A 23,260-nucleotide genomic window follows, 5' to 3' on the forward strand; every position below is an offset into this window, starting at 1 on the left:
GGATGTTGACGCCTGACGCCTTGGTCTTAGACTTAGATTTTACTTTATGCACTCTAGTAATTTTATGTCACCTAGATCCAGCATAAACACCAACTTTACGAGCATGAGAAGTGAAAAAGCTATTATCGTGATTATGATGCATGCAACTGCATCAAATATCGGCAGCTCATTTAAGGTAATTACGGTCTACATCCCGTAACAAATATATTTAAAAACCCTCAAACATAAATTTCAGTAATCCTTTTCTAGTAGCGGCTTCGCACGGTTATAGCAAGTAATGACGAAAATGACGAACATTTTTTTCTTTTGCAAACAATTTGTCAATCATTTTCTTTCATACAAATTATCTTCTAAAAATTCAAACACAAAAAAAAGAATAAACACAATAAATGCAGTTTTGTAGTGAATTAATTTTATTCATATAGATAGATACAAGAGAAAGCACACCTAACACCTACTCGACATAGGCACAGCGAGGACATACCTACTCGATACTTACTTGCTAACTGTCATTTTTTTATTATTATTTGCATGAAATGATGTAAAATATTCTATTACTTATAGGAAATTTAAATTTGTACGCCTATTTTTAGGTGGAAAGTGGAGATTCAAAATAGTTTTAAGATCATTTATGTACCTACGTTAAGTACACCTGCTTTCAACAAATAAATTATTATTATTATTTTTAAAGTTTGTGAAGATGTTTGAATGTTACCAACTCAATCACGCAATAACGGACCGGAAAGATCTGAATTGAGACATAGGATACTTAATATCCCAATAGGTACTTAATGTGTTCCAGTGGGATAATATTTTAACAAGAATAGAGGGCTCTGTCCAAGAACATTAAAGTATATAGGTACTGCTACCAGAGTTGAGGTCACGCACACAAGACAATGTCATGTAAGGACTGAGGGATTTTTGTCATTTACTCATTCATATTAAATATATTGATTTATAATATATATTGGTAGATTCATGTTCAAAATTCACTCATTCATTTAATTCATTCTCCTTTTATGCAATCACTTCTTCTTGTAGCTGTGTGTGTAATCATTCACCTCAAATCTCGTGGCACTACCTTCGATACCTACCTTGGATTTCAAACGAAATGTCAACTTCATCGGTAAGTGGCTAAAATGATGTTTTCTCAAACATGACATGAAATATTGACGTTGTGTTACAAATAATAGGCCGAGAAGTATCGCGCTGCAGGCGCTGCGACTCAGCTGCGTGCGCGCGGTCACTCTAGCGGCCTGCAAAGAGATTTCATACAACCTTGCAGGCCGCTGGCCGGTAATGCGACCGTCTTTTGTTTCAACGCGCGCTCTGCGATACGCACGCGACCCACGCTCAGCAACACCGCCCGCAGCCGTCCGCCGCCCGCCAGCAGCCAGCGCGACACGCGCGTAAACAATAGGGCGACCAGACTAGCGTCCCGCCAGCTTCATATCTTGTTTTTTTATTTTATTTCATGTAATGTTTGAGAAAAGCACTATACAAGCCTCGGCCGGAACCTGAGGTTGCCGGCCTCGCATCACTATCCGGCCTCGCTACGCTCGGCTGTCTATATCTGCTTGGCCGGCCACCCCCTACTTCCCGGCCTCTACAGTAATGTACTATTGTAAAGGTAGGTATTATTAACGCGGGCGAAGACGCAAATTAAAGCTGATAATTTCGAACATTTGAATAAAATCTATCGAGGATAATATGCCAAATTCTAGTAAGGTAGCGCTCGATCGATGTGTTTACCATTAATATGAATTTATTGTACATTTAATAAATCCCATAGTGAAAAACAAGTAAAAGTGGGTTTTCATAATTACTTAATTACTTAATAGCTATGATAATCATAAAAAAGTTAAGTAGGTAATTTTGACACTTCTGAAACTATTAACTAATTAATTTCTTGCTTACGCAAAACAAATTAAGAAATATTAAATTGACACTGATATTAAACTCTATTTAATTCATAAACGGTTGCGAAACTTTAGTCAACATTCGGTTGTTTTTATTTGCTATTGTTGGCATTTGCTTTTACCCGACACAGACTAAACAATTTGTTTGAATGTAGGTAAATCCTTTATTGTAAAAAAATAAAGTTGGTTTCGTCATAGTAGATCGATAAGTTTTTATTTGCTTATTTATAAAATTAACATATATTAATATAATTATATATATAACAATCTGTAACCTTTATGTAAGAGAGGGGAGGAGCTTGAATTATAGATGCCTGAAGGCGTTACCTTGTGGTGGTCTAATATCAATGAACTATATATATCGAAAGAGGTACATAGTAAAATAATTAGGTACCTATAATAATATAAAAATAAGGATGTTAAAAACTTACCTTGCTTCACCATACACCACAATCACGTCTATCCGACACATAAATTAGAGTTGTTGTTTCATATTAAGTATTATTTTATTATTTTATCCTCCTCACGCCCAGAGTCCTTTATAAAGGACTTATTTTAATTTGAACTTCAAACTCTATCATAAATGACATAAAGTTTGATGTTCATATGTCAAAAATTTGACTTGGGCGTTAGGAGGTTATTTATTAACCAATGAGAATTTAGAAGCATTACAGTTCATACCAAAGCGCTGCAAATTCAAAAATATGAAAATAATGATAACAATACAAAATAATCATTGCTTCCCTAAAACGACGGAAGACCAGAAGTCTGAGAGCAGGAGCATCGGTGCTTAACCGGCACTTGGAGTCTACGAGAAAAGAGCGAAAATTGTTAGCCCTGTTAGCCCGTTAGACTCGAGCGGGCGGATCAACAACTCGGCTCCCTTTGATTTGATCGACCCCGAACTACCTCACGGATGTGCTCACAGACCTTCTCCCTTCTTCCTTATATTTATCCTCTTAAGGGATCTCTACTAGTCAATCTTTAAGTGGTGGAGTTTGTATGTACCTACTTAGAATAGAATAGAATATTTTTTATTTAGCAATAAAGTTACATAGTGCACAAAAAATTACAGAAATACACATTTGAATAATTCAATTATTGATTTATATATTTGGACAAAAAGAAACACGTTTAAATCGGTAGTAGCCGTTCCGTCGTTATATTTTAGAATACTGATCGACTTGCGCGTCAATCGGTAATTAATGAGAGCTAGGTAATTATTTTACGATTTACAATGCATTAACTATATTACGGCTATAATAACTTGTTTATACAAAAGTCCATCAGTTCATCAGATCGGCTGAACGTACCATGTCTACCGCTGTTTTATCGTTAAGCTCAGTTTATTTATTTTTCTCAAGTTATTTGTTTGTGATTCTAACTGTAAAAATATAATATTTTGTGCACACGTGAACGATCATGAATCTTCATTCGGTGTAGGGGTCGCACACCGCGTACTGCAGTCGCTATTGCGATCGCACCGTTTGCTGTCCTCAATCAAACACAACAATAAGTTATTAAGCATTATTCGCCTCTTGTGGAATCCTTGCTAACTTTTAGTGACTGACTGAAATGACATGTGCCTACTTATAAAATTTATAAACTAATTATGAGTGATAAAAATCAAAGAAATTGCCATGGAACTAAGGATCAAGCAACAGAGTTGAAACTGAACCTAGAATCGGATATATACCTGATAAACCTGCATTCAGAACTAGGCCCAGAACCTGACATAAACCTGATAGACCTACATCCAGAGCTAGGTCCAGAACTAGACCAAGAGTCACAAATAGAAATTGCCCCAGAGCCGGACTTAGATCTAAACTCAAAACTATGCCCAGAACAGCGTCCAGAGTTGAATCCAGCACGAGGTCCAAATCCGGATGTATATACAAAACTGAATCTAGATCAGCATCCAGAACAAGGTCCAGAACCAAACGTAGAACCGGATCCAGAGGCAGACTTAAACCCGAAAAATGGAGAGCCGCCCCGGGTGCCCAACAATTTGCGGATTCCTCCCTCATACGATAGCATTTACAGGTAACGTCTCAAAAAGATGTAATTTAAAAGAGAACCCAGTGTTTATAGATTATAACTTTCTCTCTGTTTATATGAATACATGCCTATACACAGAGAGAAACATTTATTTATACATATTCGGTACATATAAAAATACATTAGAGGGATAGAATATAAAGTTATCATCGAATAGTATGAAGAAACAATTACTTTGCTCACCCTCGACCTTATGATAGCTACGCTTCTTACATTTCTTGTGTGTTCTATCACCACCACCACACTACACTGATCTCAACCAGAGCTCATCTTCAGAGCAACACAACCGTTCACCATGCTACCAGATGTTAGACTTATTTATATATTTAAATTAATCATCAAGTTCTTTTCTGTATTTATTGTTTATTAGGTAATGGTTCAATTATCAATAGATCAAATCTTCAAATGAGATGTTGAAATTTAAAATCTAACGACATTTTCATAACCATGTGTGTGAAAAGGGGAGGAAATGGTGCGCGCTAGAAGCGGTGACCTTGTCTGATCGTATGCAGGAGGTAACTGGCAGCTATTTCCGCCTTAAATAAATTTGCACAATTTGTAATCGTTACAAAACAATGCCTGTCTTATATCAACTCACGTTTCATTGAAGGCGTTGCGTACGACTTACATGTAATCAATTCATAACTTTCTAATTTCAATCGGTCGGTGTATGGCCGGTGCCGGCCAACAGACGACGCCATGGGACCATTAATTAAATGAAATCGCGTCTTTAATAATTCACCGAAAGTATCAATTTAACTTTGTTTTTATATTGTGTTATTTAAAATGATTTTGCTTTTAAAATGACGCATTTCCACCACGCTAAATAGTATACAGTGGTAAAAGGACGTTCAATGTCAGGAGTTTGAGACGTTTTAAAAACTGTAACGTTGATGTTAGCTGATAGCATGCACTGCGATCGTTGTAATGCCTAATTGGGTTACCGCAGGCCAACCAGCTATTAGCCTTACGTAAACCCCCTGTCACAACTAAGGTACCGAACCGCGGGGTATGGCGAAACCGCTCAACATTGTAATCATTTTCTAGGCAAGAATAATAGCGCGGAGGAAAGAGCACGCGCCAATTTGCGGAATTTTAAAGCATTACGTTAACTATTTATTAACATGGAATTGTGAACTATTTCTATTAGGATTGACACAGTACTTTTTAATTCTTACATAATGTTAAGATAATTCTTATTTGCATCCTTACGTTACAATTAATTTTTGTTATAATTATGAATTATGATAATTTTATGATTTCATTTTCCGTAACCGTGCGTTTTTCAGGATTTCGTGTAATGTCATATTATCCTATGCGATTCCATTAACACTAGGTTCATTGAGTTCCCTAGTCCTAACAAGGAACCCTTATAGTTTTACCAAATATGTCTGTCTGTCTGTCTGTCGTAAGTTTGGATGACCATTAACTACACAGTGGTAAAATAAAATGCTGCAATTTTTTTTTTTTAGCGTAGGTACTCTTGCCCTAACTATATGTAAAGTGGGGATACATTTTTGTTGCAAGTTTACTCAGGGTTATGGTTATGTAGACAAAAAATGGATTCAACAACAAACGGGGTGACGATAACAATTTATAATCGGAAGGAAGTCGTCTTGACTCGAGCGTTACGCAGGTTTCTCCCGCGTCTGTGCGCAGACGCGTGTGAAAGTTGTTTTTCTTGCTCTAACGTCGGTAGGTAGCATTCGCACCGACTGGCAAGTTGTGGCACGATACCAGCTAATATTAGTTCCTATTTATAGGCAAAGCCTTATCCGTATTCCGAGCAAATACTCTTAAGTAAACTGACGAGAATATAATAAAGTAAATAGTATTTCAATTCAACGATACACTTTTTAGGTCAACGTATTACATATTGTACCAGCTCATAATAATATAATTTAGGTAAACTTGCAATTCAGTGCAAGCGAAAATAGTAGAACGAGCGGTGAGCGCTCAAGACCGTTTTTTGTGTCCTTGAAAATGAGAAGTAAGCGGAACGAAATATCTACTCTTCGGAGCACAATGTATGGGCAAAATGTATGAGCTTATACATTTTAACTCGAAAATAATGTATCTTGTTTCCTCCGGAATAAGAGCTTGTGGTACATTTGAACGTAACACAAGTACATAATTTTTAGTATGAGATCTCTACATTTTTAAAACATTTTGATTAAACCATTTTCTTTTTTAATTCCAGTCAACGCACAATCCATGAAACGAAAGGATGGGACGTGTTCCGGGAATTCCCACCGAAGCAGGACAGCGGGTCGATGGAGACGCAAGAGTGTCTGGAGATCACAGTGCGCTTACTTAAAATCCTGGCGTATCTCGTCACATTCGTCGTGGTGCTTGGATCAGGCGTGGTCGCCAAAGGAACAGTGTTGTTTATGACGTCACAATTGAAAAAAGACCGTCGACTCGCGTATTGTAATAGGAATTTAGGTAAGCATTGGTATTATTGTTGAAGCCAGTAAAAAGTGGAAAATGTTACTTCTAATACTTATAACAATACGTCCTCTCTACGCATGTGCCATTCTGAGAGGAAGCCTGTGCCCAGCAGTGGGACGTATAAGCTGGGTTGATGATGATGATGACTTATCTTTCACTGTCTTAAAAATTGATTCACTCAATGCTTGGGTCATGGATCCGATGATTGAAAGAAATTTAGTATAAAATTGTGTTTCATTCAATCGTCCGCAGATATTATAACCCATCTGATGCGGTTCTTATCGTAACAAGGGAGTTATCAACTATTCTCTGTAATTTACTATACACAATTATGTTTTTGACCCCTTGCCTATATTTCTCAATGGGCTCTTTCTGTATTGGCTGCTTAAGGTAGGTAGAGTCTTTACATGTTTCGTATTGAGCTACAGTAAACGCTTACTAATCCACTAACATTATACTCGTAAACTAGAATTTTTAATTATTATTTTTAGTTTTAATTAAGTAATTAGTTACCTTTCTTTTATTTTTAATTATAAGTAGTTTAAGTTCTTATTTATTATCACTATTTTAGCTGGCTTTCATACAGACCTTATACTGTAAATTTTACATATAAACGCAATAAAAAGTACTAGCCAAATAGAGAAGCCGTTTTGCAGTTATGAGTGTACATACAGCACCTGCATATCTGCTACAGCACAACAGAGCAATAACAGTCGTAGGTATCAGATATCATTATGTCTTGTCTTTGTTCTATTGTTATGTTTTTCTGGCGTTAAATAAATGTATTTTCTTTCTTTCTTTAAGATATTTATGCACGCTTTGTAGTGTCAGATATTGGTGCTAGTGACTGTGCATTACATTTTTGATCATTGATTTTTACTTGTGTATAGATGTAGGTAGAAGATAGAAGAAAAAGTTAGAAAATAGATAGATGCGAAAGCTTGAATGTTTGTGATTCAAAAAGGTTTAGTTTAAAACGAATAATTTCGGTACTCAACTTGATCTAGCACGAAGCAGGATCCTACTCAATTTATAGATACTCTTTTGTGTTCCAGGTAGAGACAAACAGTTTATAGTCAGCCTGCCAGATGAGGAGCGGGTTGCTTGGATGTGGGCGCTGCTGGCAGCTTTCGCGATCCCGGAGATAGGCACACTGATTCGATCTGTCAGGATATGCTTCTTCAAGACTTCAAAAAGGCCAACGAGTGCACAATTTATTGTTGTAAGTTAAGACTCTTGTTAACGCATTATAGCAACTAGGCCTTCTCTTCTGATACAATCACCTGGATTAATATCTGCCACAGCGGAGCGTGCAAAAATATCTGACACGTCCTACCGGCCCTAGAAATAGAGTTGTATCAGATATTGGTGCTGGTGGCTGTACATTTTTTTACATACGTACATTTACCTACATTGACTATGACATATCTGAGTGGGAAGGTTGCTCAAAAATATCATATGACACTTCACACGAACAATCAAGAACAACCCAACTAATACCCCACTATCCCACTAATATTATAAATGCGAATGTTTGTAATTCTGTTTGTTTATTATTTCATCGGGTTTAAGCCGCTGAACCGATCTAGATGTAATTCGGTACCTATACAGATAGTTTAAATCCCATGGAAGAACATAGGATAGTTTTTATCCCGAAAAATTGCATAGTTCCCGCGGAATAGCGATTTAAACGAATTCTACGCGAACGGAATCTTTAACGTATTTTTATTGCAAAATTAATATAATATCTTGATATTGTAGACTATTTCTAAGCCCGAAAATATATATCATGTTTCATAAGAATACTGTTTCAATTTCAGGTGCTAGTCGCTGAATCTCTTCACACAATAGGATTAGCGTTGTTATGCTTTAAAATACTTCCTGAATTGGACGTAGTGAAAGGTTCCATGATAACGAATTGTCTTTGCATCATTCCCGCGATACTGGGCCTGCTCTCGCGCAGTTCCAGAGACTCGAAGCGCTTCGTTAAAGTCATTGTGGACATGGTGGCCATAGTAGCTCAGGTCACCGGATTCATTGTGTGGCCGCTGCTGGAAGGCAAGCCTGTGCTGTGGCTGATACCGATTGCGTCTCTATGCATATCATTGGGATGGTGGGAGAACTACGTGACACGTCAGAGTCCTATTGGTAAGCTTGTTTTCAATAAATCTATAACCTAGTATCTACTTTCTGAGAAATGTATACCATAAACCACTGAAGATAAGTATGAAAGTTGGCGGACATATTATTTGATGATCATAAAGGTGCATTAAAAAGGGTTCAAGGGATCCTTCAAAATAGAGAGGTAGTCAATTTTATATTCTTCCACGGTAGAAAAACTATAGAATAAAGTAACACAATAGTTTTGAACTAGAGATGCGCCGAGTACAACTTTTACCGAGTAACCGAGTACCGAGTATACTCGGTTCAAAGTTTCTCAAACCGAGTACTCGGTTCAGTTTTGAGGCGCGAAAACAGGTTAGACAGGTTTACGCGACGCTACCAACCACCGCGAGCGAACGTCGCGGGAATCCCCGCCTTCTCCCCCGCAAATTATTCAGTTGTTGTTTTGAAGAAAATCGCATTCGGTCGGTCCGCGAATTAATTGCTTAAATATTTACAATTGATAATTCTCATTTTAGTGCTTTTAATTAATAAATACTCTTAATCAAATTTTAAAACTAGCCTGTTTTATTATAATAGATAATGATTTCTCTTAAATAATAATTTAATTTAGACCGAGTATACTCGTCAATGGAACCGAGTTATTCGGTCGAGAACGAGTATCAAAAAAACTGCCGAATACACCGAGTACCGAGTAGTAAACGAGTACTCGGCCCATCTCTATTTTGAACCTTGGGGTAGTTACCCGTGAAAGGATAAAACTGTGTTCTTACAAGATGCTGTAAGACAAAGTGGGTATAAACGTGACTGAAGTCTTACTGCACTTGTTTCTAGGGGTAAATAACAAGTATCTAAAACTGACAGAAGTAAATTCCAAAAAAGTTTTGTAACCACTGGTCTAAACATTTGCTACACTTTGCATCAATGTACCTATAAAATTTGTTGATTTCAGGCATTATAAAGAGTTTGGGCAGATTGAAGGAAGAGTTAAGTCTGGCACGATACTACATTTACCGTTTCATGTCAGTGTGGAAAATAGTGTTGTTTTTGCTGTGCATTCTATTAAGTATCTGGGTTGACGGCGACGACCCGGCCATGTTCTTCCAACTGTTCAACGAAGGATTTGGACCTCATAACATCGTAGTTGAAGAGGTATATAAAACATATATGATGGTCATTAAGTATATTGTCTTACACCAAATTCACAATAGACAACGTTCTATCTAAAGTCATTCACCGCTGTCTTACGGCCGCTATCCTAGGGAACCCGAGCTTTTACAAAAGTTGTGGTAGCCTAGTAGTTGGCTTGAAACAATATGGATTCTAAAATAGACGATCATAAGTTAAAGCCCGGAAACGACTGTATTTTTCGGAATCTATGTCCGAGCTCATTAACTATCAGCTGATGATCATCAAACGGCTGATGAGGAGCCTGTTAAATTTAAACTCACAACATTTATTGACATAAAAAAAACAATGGTGTATGTGCAATTCCAAATCCGATTCCGAAATAAACCCGCGTCCACTACTACCATCGAAGTATACAGCCGTAGCGTTGTTAGTGTCATCAAGGTGTATAGATATTTTTGACGTCTTGGTAACGTACATATATTTATACTCTTGACTGTACCTCATTACCTGTCGCCTGCTCCTCCGCTACACACTTACTTATGTAGATGGTTGTGGTTCATTGATATCGACCTCAGCAAAATAACACCCAAATCAATCAATTCTGTACTTAAGTAGGTAACGTTTTATTTTATCCTTTCAGATTCAAATTCAAACCGGAGGCACAACAATTCCAGATTTAGTTAATGCCACATTAACTGGAGATTCCGTGGAGGTGGCTGCCGTGTACAAATCTGCCTTCTATGTGCTACTCATACAAATATTCGCTGCCTACTTTTGCTACATATTCGGAAAGTTTGCGTGTAAAATAGTCATACAGGGTTTCAGTTACGCATTCCCCATTAATCTAGTCATCCCATTGGTAGTGAATTTCTTGATCGCTGCTTGTGGTATAAGGAATGGGGATCATTGTTCCTTCCATGGAACCATACCTGATTATCTCTTCTTTGAAAGCCCACCTGGTAAGTTCTGTACTGCATTTGCATACAAAAAGATACAGTCACCCCCGCCTAATATCCTCGTTGGAACAGTCAGCGTCATTTAGATAGTTACAGTCAATGCTACCAAGTAATCCTTAAAATTCAAAATTTATTTTAAATTTATCTAATACCTTTAAACGAGCAATTCTTGTATAGGAAACGGCTCCAACGATTTCGATGAAATTTGGTATGTGTGGGTTTTATTCGATTGCTTTGCTTGACTCAATGTTAGTGACCATTTTTTGTGTGTTCCAAATATTTGATGTTCATGACTAGGTACTATGCCGGGTAGAAATTTTAACGTGATCCAAAATTAGTGTTTTAAGCTCAGTTAGTGCTGGACAATATAATGCATTAACTCATTTGTTGAAATTAGTCAGATAAAATTTGCGTTTTCCATACACTATTGAAATTAAATCACGAACTTGATGTATTGACGCATATATTTTCTAACTAATTTCAACAAATTAGTTAATGCATTATATTTACCGGCATTAACTGAGCTAGAAACACTAATTTTGGATAACGTTAACATTTACTCCCGGTATTATTATAAAGTTATAACGCTAACTGAACAAGACGGCTCTGCTGAATCTCTGTGGCGAACGGATATAAATACTGTACCTGATCTATATACAATTAATGTTAATTCACGATTTGCAAAGTTAAGCTAGTTCTTTGATTTACAGTCTACACACTAAGTGATTTTATTTCGCGGCAAATGGCATGGGTATGGCTACTGTGGCTTCTATCGCAGACATGGATAACAATTCACATCTGGACTCCGAAGGCAGAACGTTTAGCTTCTACTGAGAAGTTGTTCGTACTGCCAATGTACAATGGCTTACTCATAGATCAAAGCATGGCGCTGAACCGAAAGAGGGATGATCACAAAGATGTTAAGACTGAGGTAAAACTTTATTTCCATTATTATTTAAGTCTGGCTTGCCCGGACTAGGGTAACGTATGTAATTCAGAGTTAACTGCTAACCCAGGATTAAGTAATGTAAAAATGTATGAAACTGTCACCACTTATCCAAATAATCAAGAGTTTCGACTCCCTTTGGTGGTTATTATATATGTCTCGGACGGCATAGATAAATTTTGGTAGACACAAATATAGTGACCCTTGATAAACTGAAATCATGAACTGATTAAGATTTTAAGGCTGTTTTGTTTTTTATAGGACCTGGCCGAAATAGAAAAGGAAAAAGGCGATGAATACTATGAAACCATATCAGTACATACGGATAACACTGGACAATCACCAAGATCAATCAAGTCGTCTGATCAAATCACGAGGATTTACGCCTGCGCCACTATGTGGCACGAGACGAAAGACGAAATGATGGAGTTTTTGAAATCTATAATCAGGCTTGATGAAGATCAGTGTGCTCGTCGGGTCGCACAGAAGTATTTACGTGTTGTCGACCCCGATTATTACGAATTTGAGAGTAGGTAGTCTTAGTGTCGATATACTTATTATGTAGAGTGCTTTAACGTTTATTTAAACTCAAACTCTTTATTGTATTAAATGCTGTGATGAAGATCTTAAAAAGTATGAAGGTTCAACATTTATCCTGTTAGGGCACAGCAACGCTTTTATACGCCTGTTTGTAGGCCATCTACCATCCGTGACAGTAAATTAGATAAGACGATTTTTTTTCGTGTCATTCTTGCCTGTTTTTCTCCCATCCACGTTGGCTATTACTGGCGTCAAACCACGGGACAGGTGGTGCAATGCTCATTGTCTGTTTCTTAAATGTACTGCCTAGTCGAATTACCTAAGTTTTGTAATAAATATTTTTTCATCGCAGCGCACATTTTTCTGGACGACGCTTTTGAAATATCTGACCACAGTGATGACGATTCTCAAGTTAATCGATTCGTGAAACTTCTCATCGATACGATAGACGAAGCCGCCTCCGAAGTGCATCAGACGAACATACGAATTCGACCGGCGAAGAAATACCCCGCCCCATACGGTGGTAGGTTGACTTGGGTGCTACCAGGAAAGACGAAAATGATTTGCCATTTGAAGGACAAGGCAAAGATTCGACACAGAAAACGTTGGTCCCAGGTAACACACCCTTTTGTTTCCAAATACTCGTAGTTTGTAAGCTACAAATCAAATCAACAGACAATATTAAAATTGACGTCGTAGCTAAACACAATTATATTTTGTTTAATAGAATTAACCCAGATATATTAGGGGTTTCACCTCGGAATGAGAGATAATAAGCAAGAAACTCGTATCAACATATTATGAGGCAATTTTTAGATTTCCAAAATAAAGGTTTATACGAGTTTGCAGCTTATTGCTGTATTATATGTAGATGAACATACATTTTTGAACATGATAATTTTTTTAGAGACTAATCCATCATTTTTCTAGGTGATGTACATGTACTACCTTCTTGGCCACCGTTTAATGGAGCTGCCTATATCCGTCGATCGCAAGGAAGTGATGGCTGAAAACACTTATCTGCTGACACTGGACGGAGACATTGATTTCCAACCTCACGCTGTACGACTGCTTATTGATTTGATGAAGAAGAACAAAAATTTGGGAGCAGCTTGTGGTCGTATTCATCCAGTTGGATCTGGTTGGTTAAATAATAACAACTTAGTTGAATCAGAAAAACAAAGTGCACCTAAACTGTGATTTTCTCTAATAGGCTCTAATTTTCTGTCCTCCAGGTCCTATGGTATGGTACCAGTTATTCGAGTACGCTATCGGCCATTGGCTGCAGAAGGCGACAGAACATATGATTGGCTGCGTGCTATGTAGTCCCGGTTGCTTCTCGCTTTTTCGTGGAAAGGCTCTTATGGACGATAACGTTATGAAGAAATATACACTGCGATCTGATGAAGCCCGGCATTATGTGCAATATGATCAAGGTAAGCTTGATTATAATTGCGTGAATAGTTAAATAATTTTTTCACACCTCTCCTTCATAAAAGTAACTTTTCCTCCCTGACGAGAGGGAGCAAAGTACAACTTTTCTGTTCAAGGCTTTCCTAAGCGATTTATTCCAAATGCATTTTTTTAAAGTTCATAATTAAAAAACCACGGCATTGTCTGTGCTGGTTGCTCTTTAAGTATATTTAGATTTATTTGTTCAAGTTTCTTAATGCTCTGTGTGAAAAGTTGTATGAGCCACTCGGGAGCAAAATTATTTTCATCTTGGGCGTTAACACTTGAATCCCTCATTACGCTCAGGATTCTAATTTAGAATCCTTCGCTACATTCTGGATTCAATATACCGCCCTCGCCGTAAATACACCATTTTGCTCCCTTGTGACACAAATAACTATGTGTATTCTACTTATCTATTTCTTCTTTTAGGAGAAGATCGTTGGCTGTGTACATTACTGCTTCAACGAGGATATCGCGTAGAATACTCGGCTGCCTCAGATGCGTATACACACTGTCCTGAAGGCTTTAGTGAGTTTTACAACCAGCGGCGTCGTTGGGTACCCTCTACTATCGCCAACATTATGGATCTGTTAGTCGATTACAAGCATACGATCAAAATCAACGACAACATTTCTTCCCCGTATATCGCATACCAGGTAAAATTGATTTGCTCTCAGAAAATAGAAGAAATAAAACTTAAGCATAGAAATTCCTAAGTTCGAACATGAACGCATGAATTTTAATTTTAGATGATGTTGATGGGCGGTACGATCCTGGGACCTGGCACTATATTCCTTATGTTGGTGGGTGCTTTCGTGGCTGCTTTCCGAATCGACAATTGGACTTCGTTTGAGTACAACTTGTACCCCATACTTCTCTTCATGTTGGTTTGCTTCACAATGAAATCAGAGATTCAGGTAATATACCTTTATTAATAATTTACTTCAATAAATTAGTGATTATTTTGTAACGTGATTTTAATGTTACTGTTTTTTTTATTTCAGTTACTGGTGGCTCAAATTCTATCGACGGCATATGCAATGATAATGATGGCTGTAATAGTTGGTACCGCGCTTCAATTGGGCGAAGACGGTATCGGATCACCGTCAGCCATCTTCTTGATAGCCCTCTCAAGTTCCTTCTTCATAGCTGCTTGCTTGCATCCCCAAGAGTTTTGGTGTATTGTCCCCGGCATAATATACCTCTTGTCTATACCATCCATGTACTTGCTTTTGATTTTGTACTCTGTTATCAATCTGAACGTCGTTTCGTGGGGTACTCGAGAAGTACAAACTAAGAAAACTAAAAAGGTAAGGTAACGATAACGACAATAGATCAGTTAGATGTATGATAAATGGGAGTACCGAGAGCAAGCGCTCCTTCATTGAACTCACTTCCTTCACAATTATTTTTAATAATTTGCTATCGCATATTTTCAGGAAATTGAGCAAGAAAAAAAAGATGCCGAAGAAGCCAAGAAAAAGGCCAAACAGAAATCTTTGCTCGGCTTTTTGCAAAGCGTAAACAGCAACGAAGAAGAAGGATCGATTGAGTTCTCCTTTGCCGGGCTATTTAAATGTTTACTTTGTACACATCCGAAAGGAAACGAAGATAAAGTGCAGCTGTTACACATTGCGTCAACTCTCGAGAAACTGGAGAAAAAATTGGAAATCGTAGAAAGGTATAATCTGTAACTAATTTTAACGTATTAAAGGTTTTGAACTATTGCAATGAAAAGATGCTTGAATAGGGTAGAAACTTTTGAACACGACTAATGAATTTGTTTTTTTAGAGCGGTTGATCCGCACGGGCTTAGCAGAGGACGTAAGTTGTCTATTCGAGGCAGCACCACCGGCGATCACCAACTCAATGCTTTGGCTGAGGACCCAGAGGACGAACGCAGCTCTGACTCCGAAACCGAAACCTTGTCCACTTCGCCCAGGGTAACACTTGTACCATTAGGGTAGCTATACACCTAAGCGGGCCGGCATAAATCGGCACAACAAAATCGAATATAATTAAAATAACTATGTACATGAATGAAGCCGTGGTGGTCTAGTGGTTTGACCTATCGCCTCTCAAGCAGAGGGTCGTGGGTTCAAACCCCGGCTCGCACCTCTGAGTTTTTCGAAATTCATGTGCGGAATTACATTTGAAATTTACCACGAGCTTTGCGGTGAAGGAAAACATCGTGAGGAAACCTGCACAAACCTGCGAAGCAATTTAATGGTGCGTGTGAAGTTCCCAATCCGCACTGGGCCCGCGTGGGAACTATGGCCCAAGCCCTCTTGTTCTGAGAGGAGGCCTGTGCCCAACAGTGGGACGTATATAGGCTGGGATGATGATGATGAATGTTCGGAGAAAAAGCCGCTCGACTGCCGTAAACTAGGCCAAATAAACCGAACAAGTGCTAAAGCCGAAGAAGTAATTGCTTTGGGTCGGTTTTATTGATCAACAAATACTGCCAAACAGACAGTGCCGACCCGCTTGTGTCTAAAACAACCCTTACATTTAAGATACAATCTGAAAATGGCGATCAAGTTGCACCCTAAAATTCACACTAATGCGCATTATTGCTGTTTCGTTTATTGTTTGTTTTGTTGTTTAACCTTGTAAGATTCACATCAATTTCAATTACCAAAATTTGAAACTTAACGTCAATCTAGAATTGTTGATATTAGCTATGACGTATATCTTAAATTTTGTACGTTGGGTCTTATGAGGTATATCCAAAAATACTGGAATTAAGAAGTATTTACTCTATATTGAAACCTATCTATAATGGCGCAGCGTAGCTGAAAGAATTCTTTAGTAAGATAACTAAAAATCGGCTGCTAAGTTCAGAAGTAAAGCTTAATTCCATGTCATACGTTATTTTAATAAAAATACATACACAATAACGCTTCCATTATTTTACTAGGAACAAAGAGACGACCTTATCAACCCATATTGGATCGAAGACCCTGATTTGAAAAAGGGCGAAGTTGACTTTTTGAGCCAAGGAGAACTCCTGTTTTGGAAAGATCTTTTAGACAAGTATCTGTATCCTATTGACGCAAACAAAGAAGAGCAGGTAAAGTTTCATACAACATTATGATAACAGAACGTTGAAGAAGAGCCAGACTCTTGAATCATACTGAAAATGTTATATGAATTGTGATTGATTATAGCGAAGATACAATATTTGTATGCGTAAAGATATTATTGTTTGAGAAATATAAATCGAAACTACTTGACCGATTCATAGTTCACAGTTGCAGAAGCATTAATGACCAACGAACCAACGGTGCTTACCTATTGTGATCTGATTCAAGTTTAGCTGTTGACGTATGTTAAAGTCTAGCTAAAGTAAATACGTTATTGGTTGCGTTTGGGACGTTTCTGAACTCAATGTAGCATTGAGATTAGACTGGCATAGTTTGCAACGAGTTATCGTCTTATGTGATGGTTGTGATAGTTAAGTATATGTAAATAAATAAATAAATATCACGGGACAATTCACACCAATTGACCCAGTCCTAAAGTAAGGTTAGCAAAGCTTGACAAAAAAGCAAAGCAAAGCTATGTGACAGAAGTGATTTGTTTGGAAGTGGAGGAGGGGGTTCTGCATAAAACATGTGTTTCACATGCGTTGGTATTTTTACATGTGGTTGTAGGGTAGGAGTAGCAAAGTAAAAAGTTGTACTATATTTCACTTATTCAATATTAGAAGTTAGACCAAAATAATTTAATATTTTTGTTTAATTTTTAACAATGAAAATTTCATTTATACTATAGATGTTAATCATAAAACTAATGAACATTTTTTCAGATGAAAATTTTTTTTTTTTAACTTAATATAATATAAATTATGTTCTTCACCTAATTCTAGGACCGTATCACGAAAGATCTTAAAGAATTGAGAGACTCCTCCGTGTTTTCATTCTTTATGATCAATGCCCTTTTTGTCCTCATTGTGTTCTTACTGCAACTGAATAAGGACAATCTCCATTTTAAATGGCCGCTCGGAGTCAAAACTAACATAACGTACGATGAGATTACACAAGAGGTAAAGTGACTATCCACTAAACAGCGCTCGGCCTTCAATGATGACTCGGGACAAAGACAAATACGAACCTTACGTTTTCAAGAAAAAAACGTCTCTCGCCCCGCTCACCCTTGAAAGTTGAAGCAATTTTACTAAATATTTCTTGTTTTGTGTAATTTTTCAGGCTCGAATTGCTGCAGAACTGATAGAACTTCGTAATAAGTCAGTTTTTGCATTCGTTATGTTCAATGCTTTATTCATATTGATAGTGTTTTTGTTACAACTCAACAAAGATCAACTCCACGTAGATTGGCCTTTGGGGATTAAGACAAATATTACATACATCGAGGAGACAGGCGAGGTACAGCCAAAATTAACAAAGATTGTGTGTCTCTTCACAAGTCTAACGACCTTCTTCTAACCGGTCTGTTCTGGTACGGCACACCAGCATGGAGTCCAAATACACTGAGGGCTAAACCACTTCGGCGTCACGTCTATGGTTTCACACACATTCTAATTCATATCCAAAACCTAGATATCCTTATCTTGAAAATCTTGATTAACTTTAAGAAAACAAATGAAAATAGAATTATTATTCCTGAAACAGTAGCGTTAAGTACTCAAGAGTAGGTCCAACAATGGTACCTCGTGCCCGTTACTGTAAACCTGCAACGATTTTCCCAAATTAATTCACCGTCCTGAAATATCCTTGCAACTTCACATATACTAGTAAATTTGAAAGATCAATATTTTCTTTCTTTGGTTAATGAGGTGGCGGAGGTTTCTTCTATTAATCAAACACGGTAATTGGGTCACTACCCTCCCTTGTACATACTTTACACCTCGGAAGACGTGGTGATTTGTATAACCGGATTATGTCGTTTTCTGTCTAAACATAATGGAAATGCCAACAATTATTTAATTAACTTCTAAGTTTCTATCTTTGAAGTTCAATTTTACTCCACCGTGCGTGATGTCAACAGCATTTATAGATAGGTATATCTATTATATGTTGTCAATAGTATGTAAATGTCATATAAGCCTCAAGTATATTTGCATATGCCTTATCATAGTGGCACACTGCATTGCCTGTCCATGTTGTTGATATAACACATATAATATGGTTCAAGTTTCCTAATAATTTGCACATGTCAGTAACAAACCCACAACTCTCTAAATTTCAATCACACCACACTTATCAAAAATTTTCGGTTTCATTTCTAATAATCGTATTTTTAAAGTCTTGTGCATACTATATAATTTTTAAATGTTTTCAGGTATTGATTTCAAAAGAATATTTGCAATTGGAGCCAATCGGTCTAGTATTTGTATTCTTCTTCGCGTTGATCTTGTTCATACAATTCACTGCTATGTTGTTCCATCGATTTGGAACAATTTCTCACATCTTGTCTTCTATAGAATTGAATTGGTTCTGCACAAAGAAGGTACGTTACAACAGCAGCCCTGATTCAGGTTCTAAAAGTAACAATTGAAACTGCTTAGTTTAAAATAATTATGTTGCGTTTTTTTATCACAGGCGGAAGACTTATCTCAAGATGCATTCTTGGATAAAAATGCAATAGCAATAGTGAAAGATTTACAAAAACTAAATGGGCTGGACGACGAATATGACAACGATTCGGGCTCAGGACCGCACAATGTGGGCAGAAGAAAGACTATCCATAACATAGAAAAAGCAAGACAGAAGAAGAGGCATATAGGCACATTGGACGTAGCATTCAAAAAGCGATTCTTTAATATCAATGCCAATGAGGGCAATCCCGGTAATTTCGGAACTACTAAATGAATTATCATTTTAAATAATACCATGTTAAAAAATGTAAGTTTTACTAACATTAGATATTTATTTTCAGGGACCCCTGTCCTTAATCGCAAGATGACAATGCGAAGAGAAACAATTAAAGCTTTAGAAACAAGAAGGAACTCAGTAATGGCAGAGCGACGAAAATCAAATATGCAGACTCTGGGTGCTAACAACGAGTATGGTGTAGCAGGGATGGTAAAAATATTGACACATACATTAGGTACAATCAGCGAAGAAAGTCCGTGATCGCATAAAAAAATTCAAATCACATGCAGAGTTTTGTATGTTACCGAACGCGGCGTTACGAATATGCGACGCTTGCAAATAATAGTACACAATTTTCCTTATATTTTACAAAAACTTGCTGAATATGTTCAAATATACAGGCCACAGGGTTTTCGGCAGTCGGGTGTAGGGGTTTTAAGGGGTCATTCTAAACATTTTTGACCACATTCACTATTATGCTAAGTTTTACGGGTTTTTAGCCGTATATCCAATATCGTTATAGTCGTACTCGTACGTCTTTAGACATGCATTGTTGCGATTTACGCGTACAAATTACTTGATTAACTTTTTTGATTTCGGGCTTTCTAAACATGTGCCATTTAAAAATGGAAAAGTAAAAAAAAAAAAAAAACTCAAGGTATTTCCAAAAAAACGACCTCGTTTCTATACAGTGCAATTGTGTACGACTATAACGATATTGCCTATACGATACGGCTAAAAACCCGTGAAACTTAGCATGTGGCACTTAGTGAATGTGGTCAAAAGTGTTCAGAATGACCCTAACTATCATCCCTTAAAACCCCTACACCCGACTGCCAAACACCCTGTATAATCAGCCTCATCATCATCATCATGTCAGCCGAAAGACGTCCACTGCTGGGCATAGGCCTCCCCAAGGCTCTCCACTCAGACCGGTCTTGTACTTTCCGCATCCAACGCGATCCCGCGATCTTAACTAGGTCATCGCTCCATCTTATTGGAGGCCTACCGACAGTTCGTCTCCCGGTCCACGGACACCATTCGAGAACCTTCTGACCCCATCGGCCATCAGACCTGCGAGCAATGTGCTCCGCCCACTGCCACTTCAGTTTCGCTGATCATCATTTCTGATTCTATCCCGCAGAGAATCCCCGAGCATAGACCACCCCATAGCCCTCTTGAGTGACTTTGACCTTCCTCATAAGGCCCATCGTTAACGCCCACGTCTCAGATCCACACTGGTCAAAGACTTTTGACTTCAAACACTCAGACTGATTAGAAAATATAAAAATTTGACGAACTTTGTAAGAGAACATAAATCTGCCGATTTGATAAAGCGAACATGCTCATTGAAGAAACTTTTAGGAACGTGCAATTCAAAAAGAAATATAAGATTTGAAAAAAAGTTTTATAGAAGATAATTCAGCAATAAATATTTGAAAATTAAAATTGAATTGAAATATTGTCCGCGTATTGAGTCTCTCTCAACATTTACTGGATAAGACTTAAGACTCAACATTCTTTATATGTGAGTGGATACAAGTCAACGGCCAAGTCACACAACATTAACTATAATAATAAAGAAATCGCCGTAAGGAACCTTAGACTTGGCACGACTTTGTCTAGATTTCATTACTTTTTAGAGATAAACAAGCAGCTCCATCGAGACTTGGCTAGTTTTTTACAGAATGTTTTTGGTGGGATTAGGTATTCGAAAAAGTACCAATTATGCACTTAATGCTATAAGAAATTCTCATAAAAATTATGTCCGTCGCCTTTTGTAATAATTCAGTGGATAGTACACCTATTTTTAGGGTTCCGTAGCCAAAATGGCAAAAACGGAACCCTTATGGTTTCGTCATGTCTGTCTGTCCGTCCGTCCGCGGCTTTGCTCAGGGACTATCAATGCTAGAAAGCTGAAAATTTTAAAATTAATTTTAATTTAAAACTATGCCGACAAAATGGCACAATAAAAAAATAAAAATTTTTTAGGGTACCTCCCATAGACGTGAAGTGGGGCGATTTTTTTTTCTCATCCAACCCTACAGTGTGGGGTATCGTTGGATAGGTCTTTTAACCATTAGGAGGTTGCTAAGACGATTTTTTGATTCAGTGATTTGTTTGCGAAATATTCAACTTTAAAGTGCAAATTTTCATTAAAATCGAGCGTCCCCCCTCTCTAAAATCTAAACCAGAGTGGAATTTTTTTTAAAAATTCAGGATGATAGTAAGTACATATCAAACTTACAAGGAAAACTATGAGGGTTAAGTTTGCTCGATAATTATTAGTAGTTTAAAAGTAAATAGCAGTTTAAGGTATAAAATGTACCTAAACTTTGTAGATTCCGTATAAAATACGAAATCATTAGAAAAATATTACTTATTTTTTTCGTAATGGCTGTACGGAACCCTATTTTGGGCGTGACCGACACGCTCTTGGCCGGTTTTTTTTTTAAATATACTGTAAATTATACTTTATATTAAACTAGACATAAACTATAAATTAAGCTTTTAAACATATACTGTTTAGCTGCTATTTTAATTTTTCTCCAACTCTGGTCAATCAGTTATGTAAAAGTAACTGTTGCCCGCGACTTCCTCTGCGAGGAATTCGTTTATCGCTATTCCGCGGGGACTGTACCATTTTCTGGTATAAAATTATTCTGTCCTTCCTAGGGTCGCAAACTATCTATAACATACTAAATTTCATGTAAATCGGTTCAGAAGTTTAAGCGTAAAGAGGTAACATACAGAGTAAAATTGTCTACTAACTTTTGTAATCTTATTTTGTCTGGTAACTTTCTTTGCTGACAGTAGTCGCCATCAGATATTTCGGAGCGGCCAAGATGGTAAAAAATATCGATACATGAACTCTAATACCTTAAATGTGCGGCCGATATTTTTGACCACCTTGGCCGCTCCGAAATATCTGATGGCGGCTGTACAACAGTCAAATAGAAATAGTTATAAATTATTTGTATTTCATGTTTTATTCCCATTTAAGATCAACAACAATCTCGTGGCACCACGGCATCGGACGTCGACCGCTAACATTTCCGTGAAAGATGTATTTGCTGAACCCAACGGGGGGCAAGTAAATAGAGGCTACGAGACCACAGTTGGCGATGAAGACGACAGCAACTCCATCAGGCTACAGCCGAGACCAAATCAGGTCTCCTTCCAGAATAGATATCAATGAACAAGCTTGTGAGGCTACTCTCACAGATCCTAAGAGTTGCCAAAACTATATTTAATGTCTGTGGCTAGCTAAGTAGGTTAAACAAACTGTAGATACTCATAACTAGGATAGAAATTTAGTTGAAATTGGAATTAAAGTTATTTTTTGTATGCATCGAATTGCTTGTGATATTTGAAACAGAGTTAGTGAAACAGGAATTCATTAATTAGGTTATTTATGTTAAAAATTTAAGGACACATTCAATATATATGATATGATAGAATAGTTTAAATTAATTTTATACACTGCCACTAAACATAATACTTTTGTACTTAATTTGTAAGAAACGTCTCTGACTATATATATAAAATAAATTGAAAGCAACTTGTTATTTTCTATACACATTTATCCCTTCCCAATTCCCATAGCCTCCCAAGACCTAGTGTACAAAATTTTGAACATGAGTTTTTTATTATACCTATTTTAGTGTAGGCAGACAAGCTCACAGCCCTATGCCCTACTGATGAAAAGATGAAACTGAGGTATGAACTTAAGGCAATCAAACAGATGGCCTATGGACTGAATACCCTAAGGACTAAGGTGCAATGTCTAAGTAAATATCAACTTTACTTCATTGACATTAAGTTTCAAATTCAGATATAAGT

At 37.3% G+C, this 23,260-nt stretch overlaps 1 protein-coding gene across 6 annotated transcripts in view; it reads left to right on the forward strand.

Moving 5' to 3' along the window:
• Positions 1–22,986, forward strand: part of kkv (hyaluronan synthase-like protein kkv) — a 48,716-nt gene extending 25,730 nt beyond the window's left edge. Inside the window, exons 1-22 of one of the 6 annotated variants that reach the window (XM_074085742.1) lie at positions 3,208–3,962; positions 6,178–6,422; positions 7,484–7,650; positions 8,249–8,576; positions 9,505–9,704; positions 10,324–10,642; positions 11,350–11,570; positions 11,847–12,114; positions 12,478–12,740; positions 13,056–13,266; positions 13,361–13,561; positions 14,010–14,236; positions 14,330–14,497; positions 14,585–14,890; positions 15,020–15,261; positions 15,373–15,523; positions 16,501–16,653; positions 17,452–17,628; positions 18,885–19,052; positions 19,145–19,391; positions 19,482–19,627; positions 22,422–22,986. In XM_074085742.1, the coding sequence (XP_073941843.1) occupies positions 3,532–3,962; positions 6,178–6,422; positions 7,484–7,650; positions 8,249–8,576; positions 9,505–9,704; positions 10,324–10,642; positions 11,350–11,570; positions 11,847–12,114; positions 12,478–12,740; positions 13,056–13,266; positions 13,361–13,561; positions 14,010–14,236; positions 14,330–14,497; positions 14,585–14,890; positions 15,020–15,261; positions 15,373–15,523; positions 16,501–16,653; positions 17,452–17,628; positions 18,885–19,052; positions 19,145–19,391; positions 19,482–19,627; positions 22,422–22,616 (5,034 nt within the window). In that variant the 5' untranslated portion in view covers positions 3,208–3,531 and the 3' untranslated portion in view covers positions 22,617–22,986. The other 5 variants (XM_074085743.1, XM_074085746.1, XM_074085747.1 and 2 more) reach the window with 5 other exon arrangements.
• The last annotated feature ends 274 nt before the right edge of the window (positions 22,987–23,260 follow it).

The sequence above is a fragment of the Choristoneura fumiferana genome, chromosome 3 (genome assembly GCF_025370935.1).
Source record: "Choristoneura fumiferana chromosome 3, NRCan_CFum_1, whole genome shotgun sequence".
Taxonomy (NCBI): Eukaryota; Metazoa; Arthropoda; class Insecta; order Lepidoptera; family Tortricidae; genus Choristoneura; species Choristoneura fumiferana.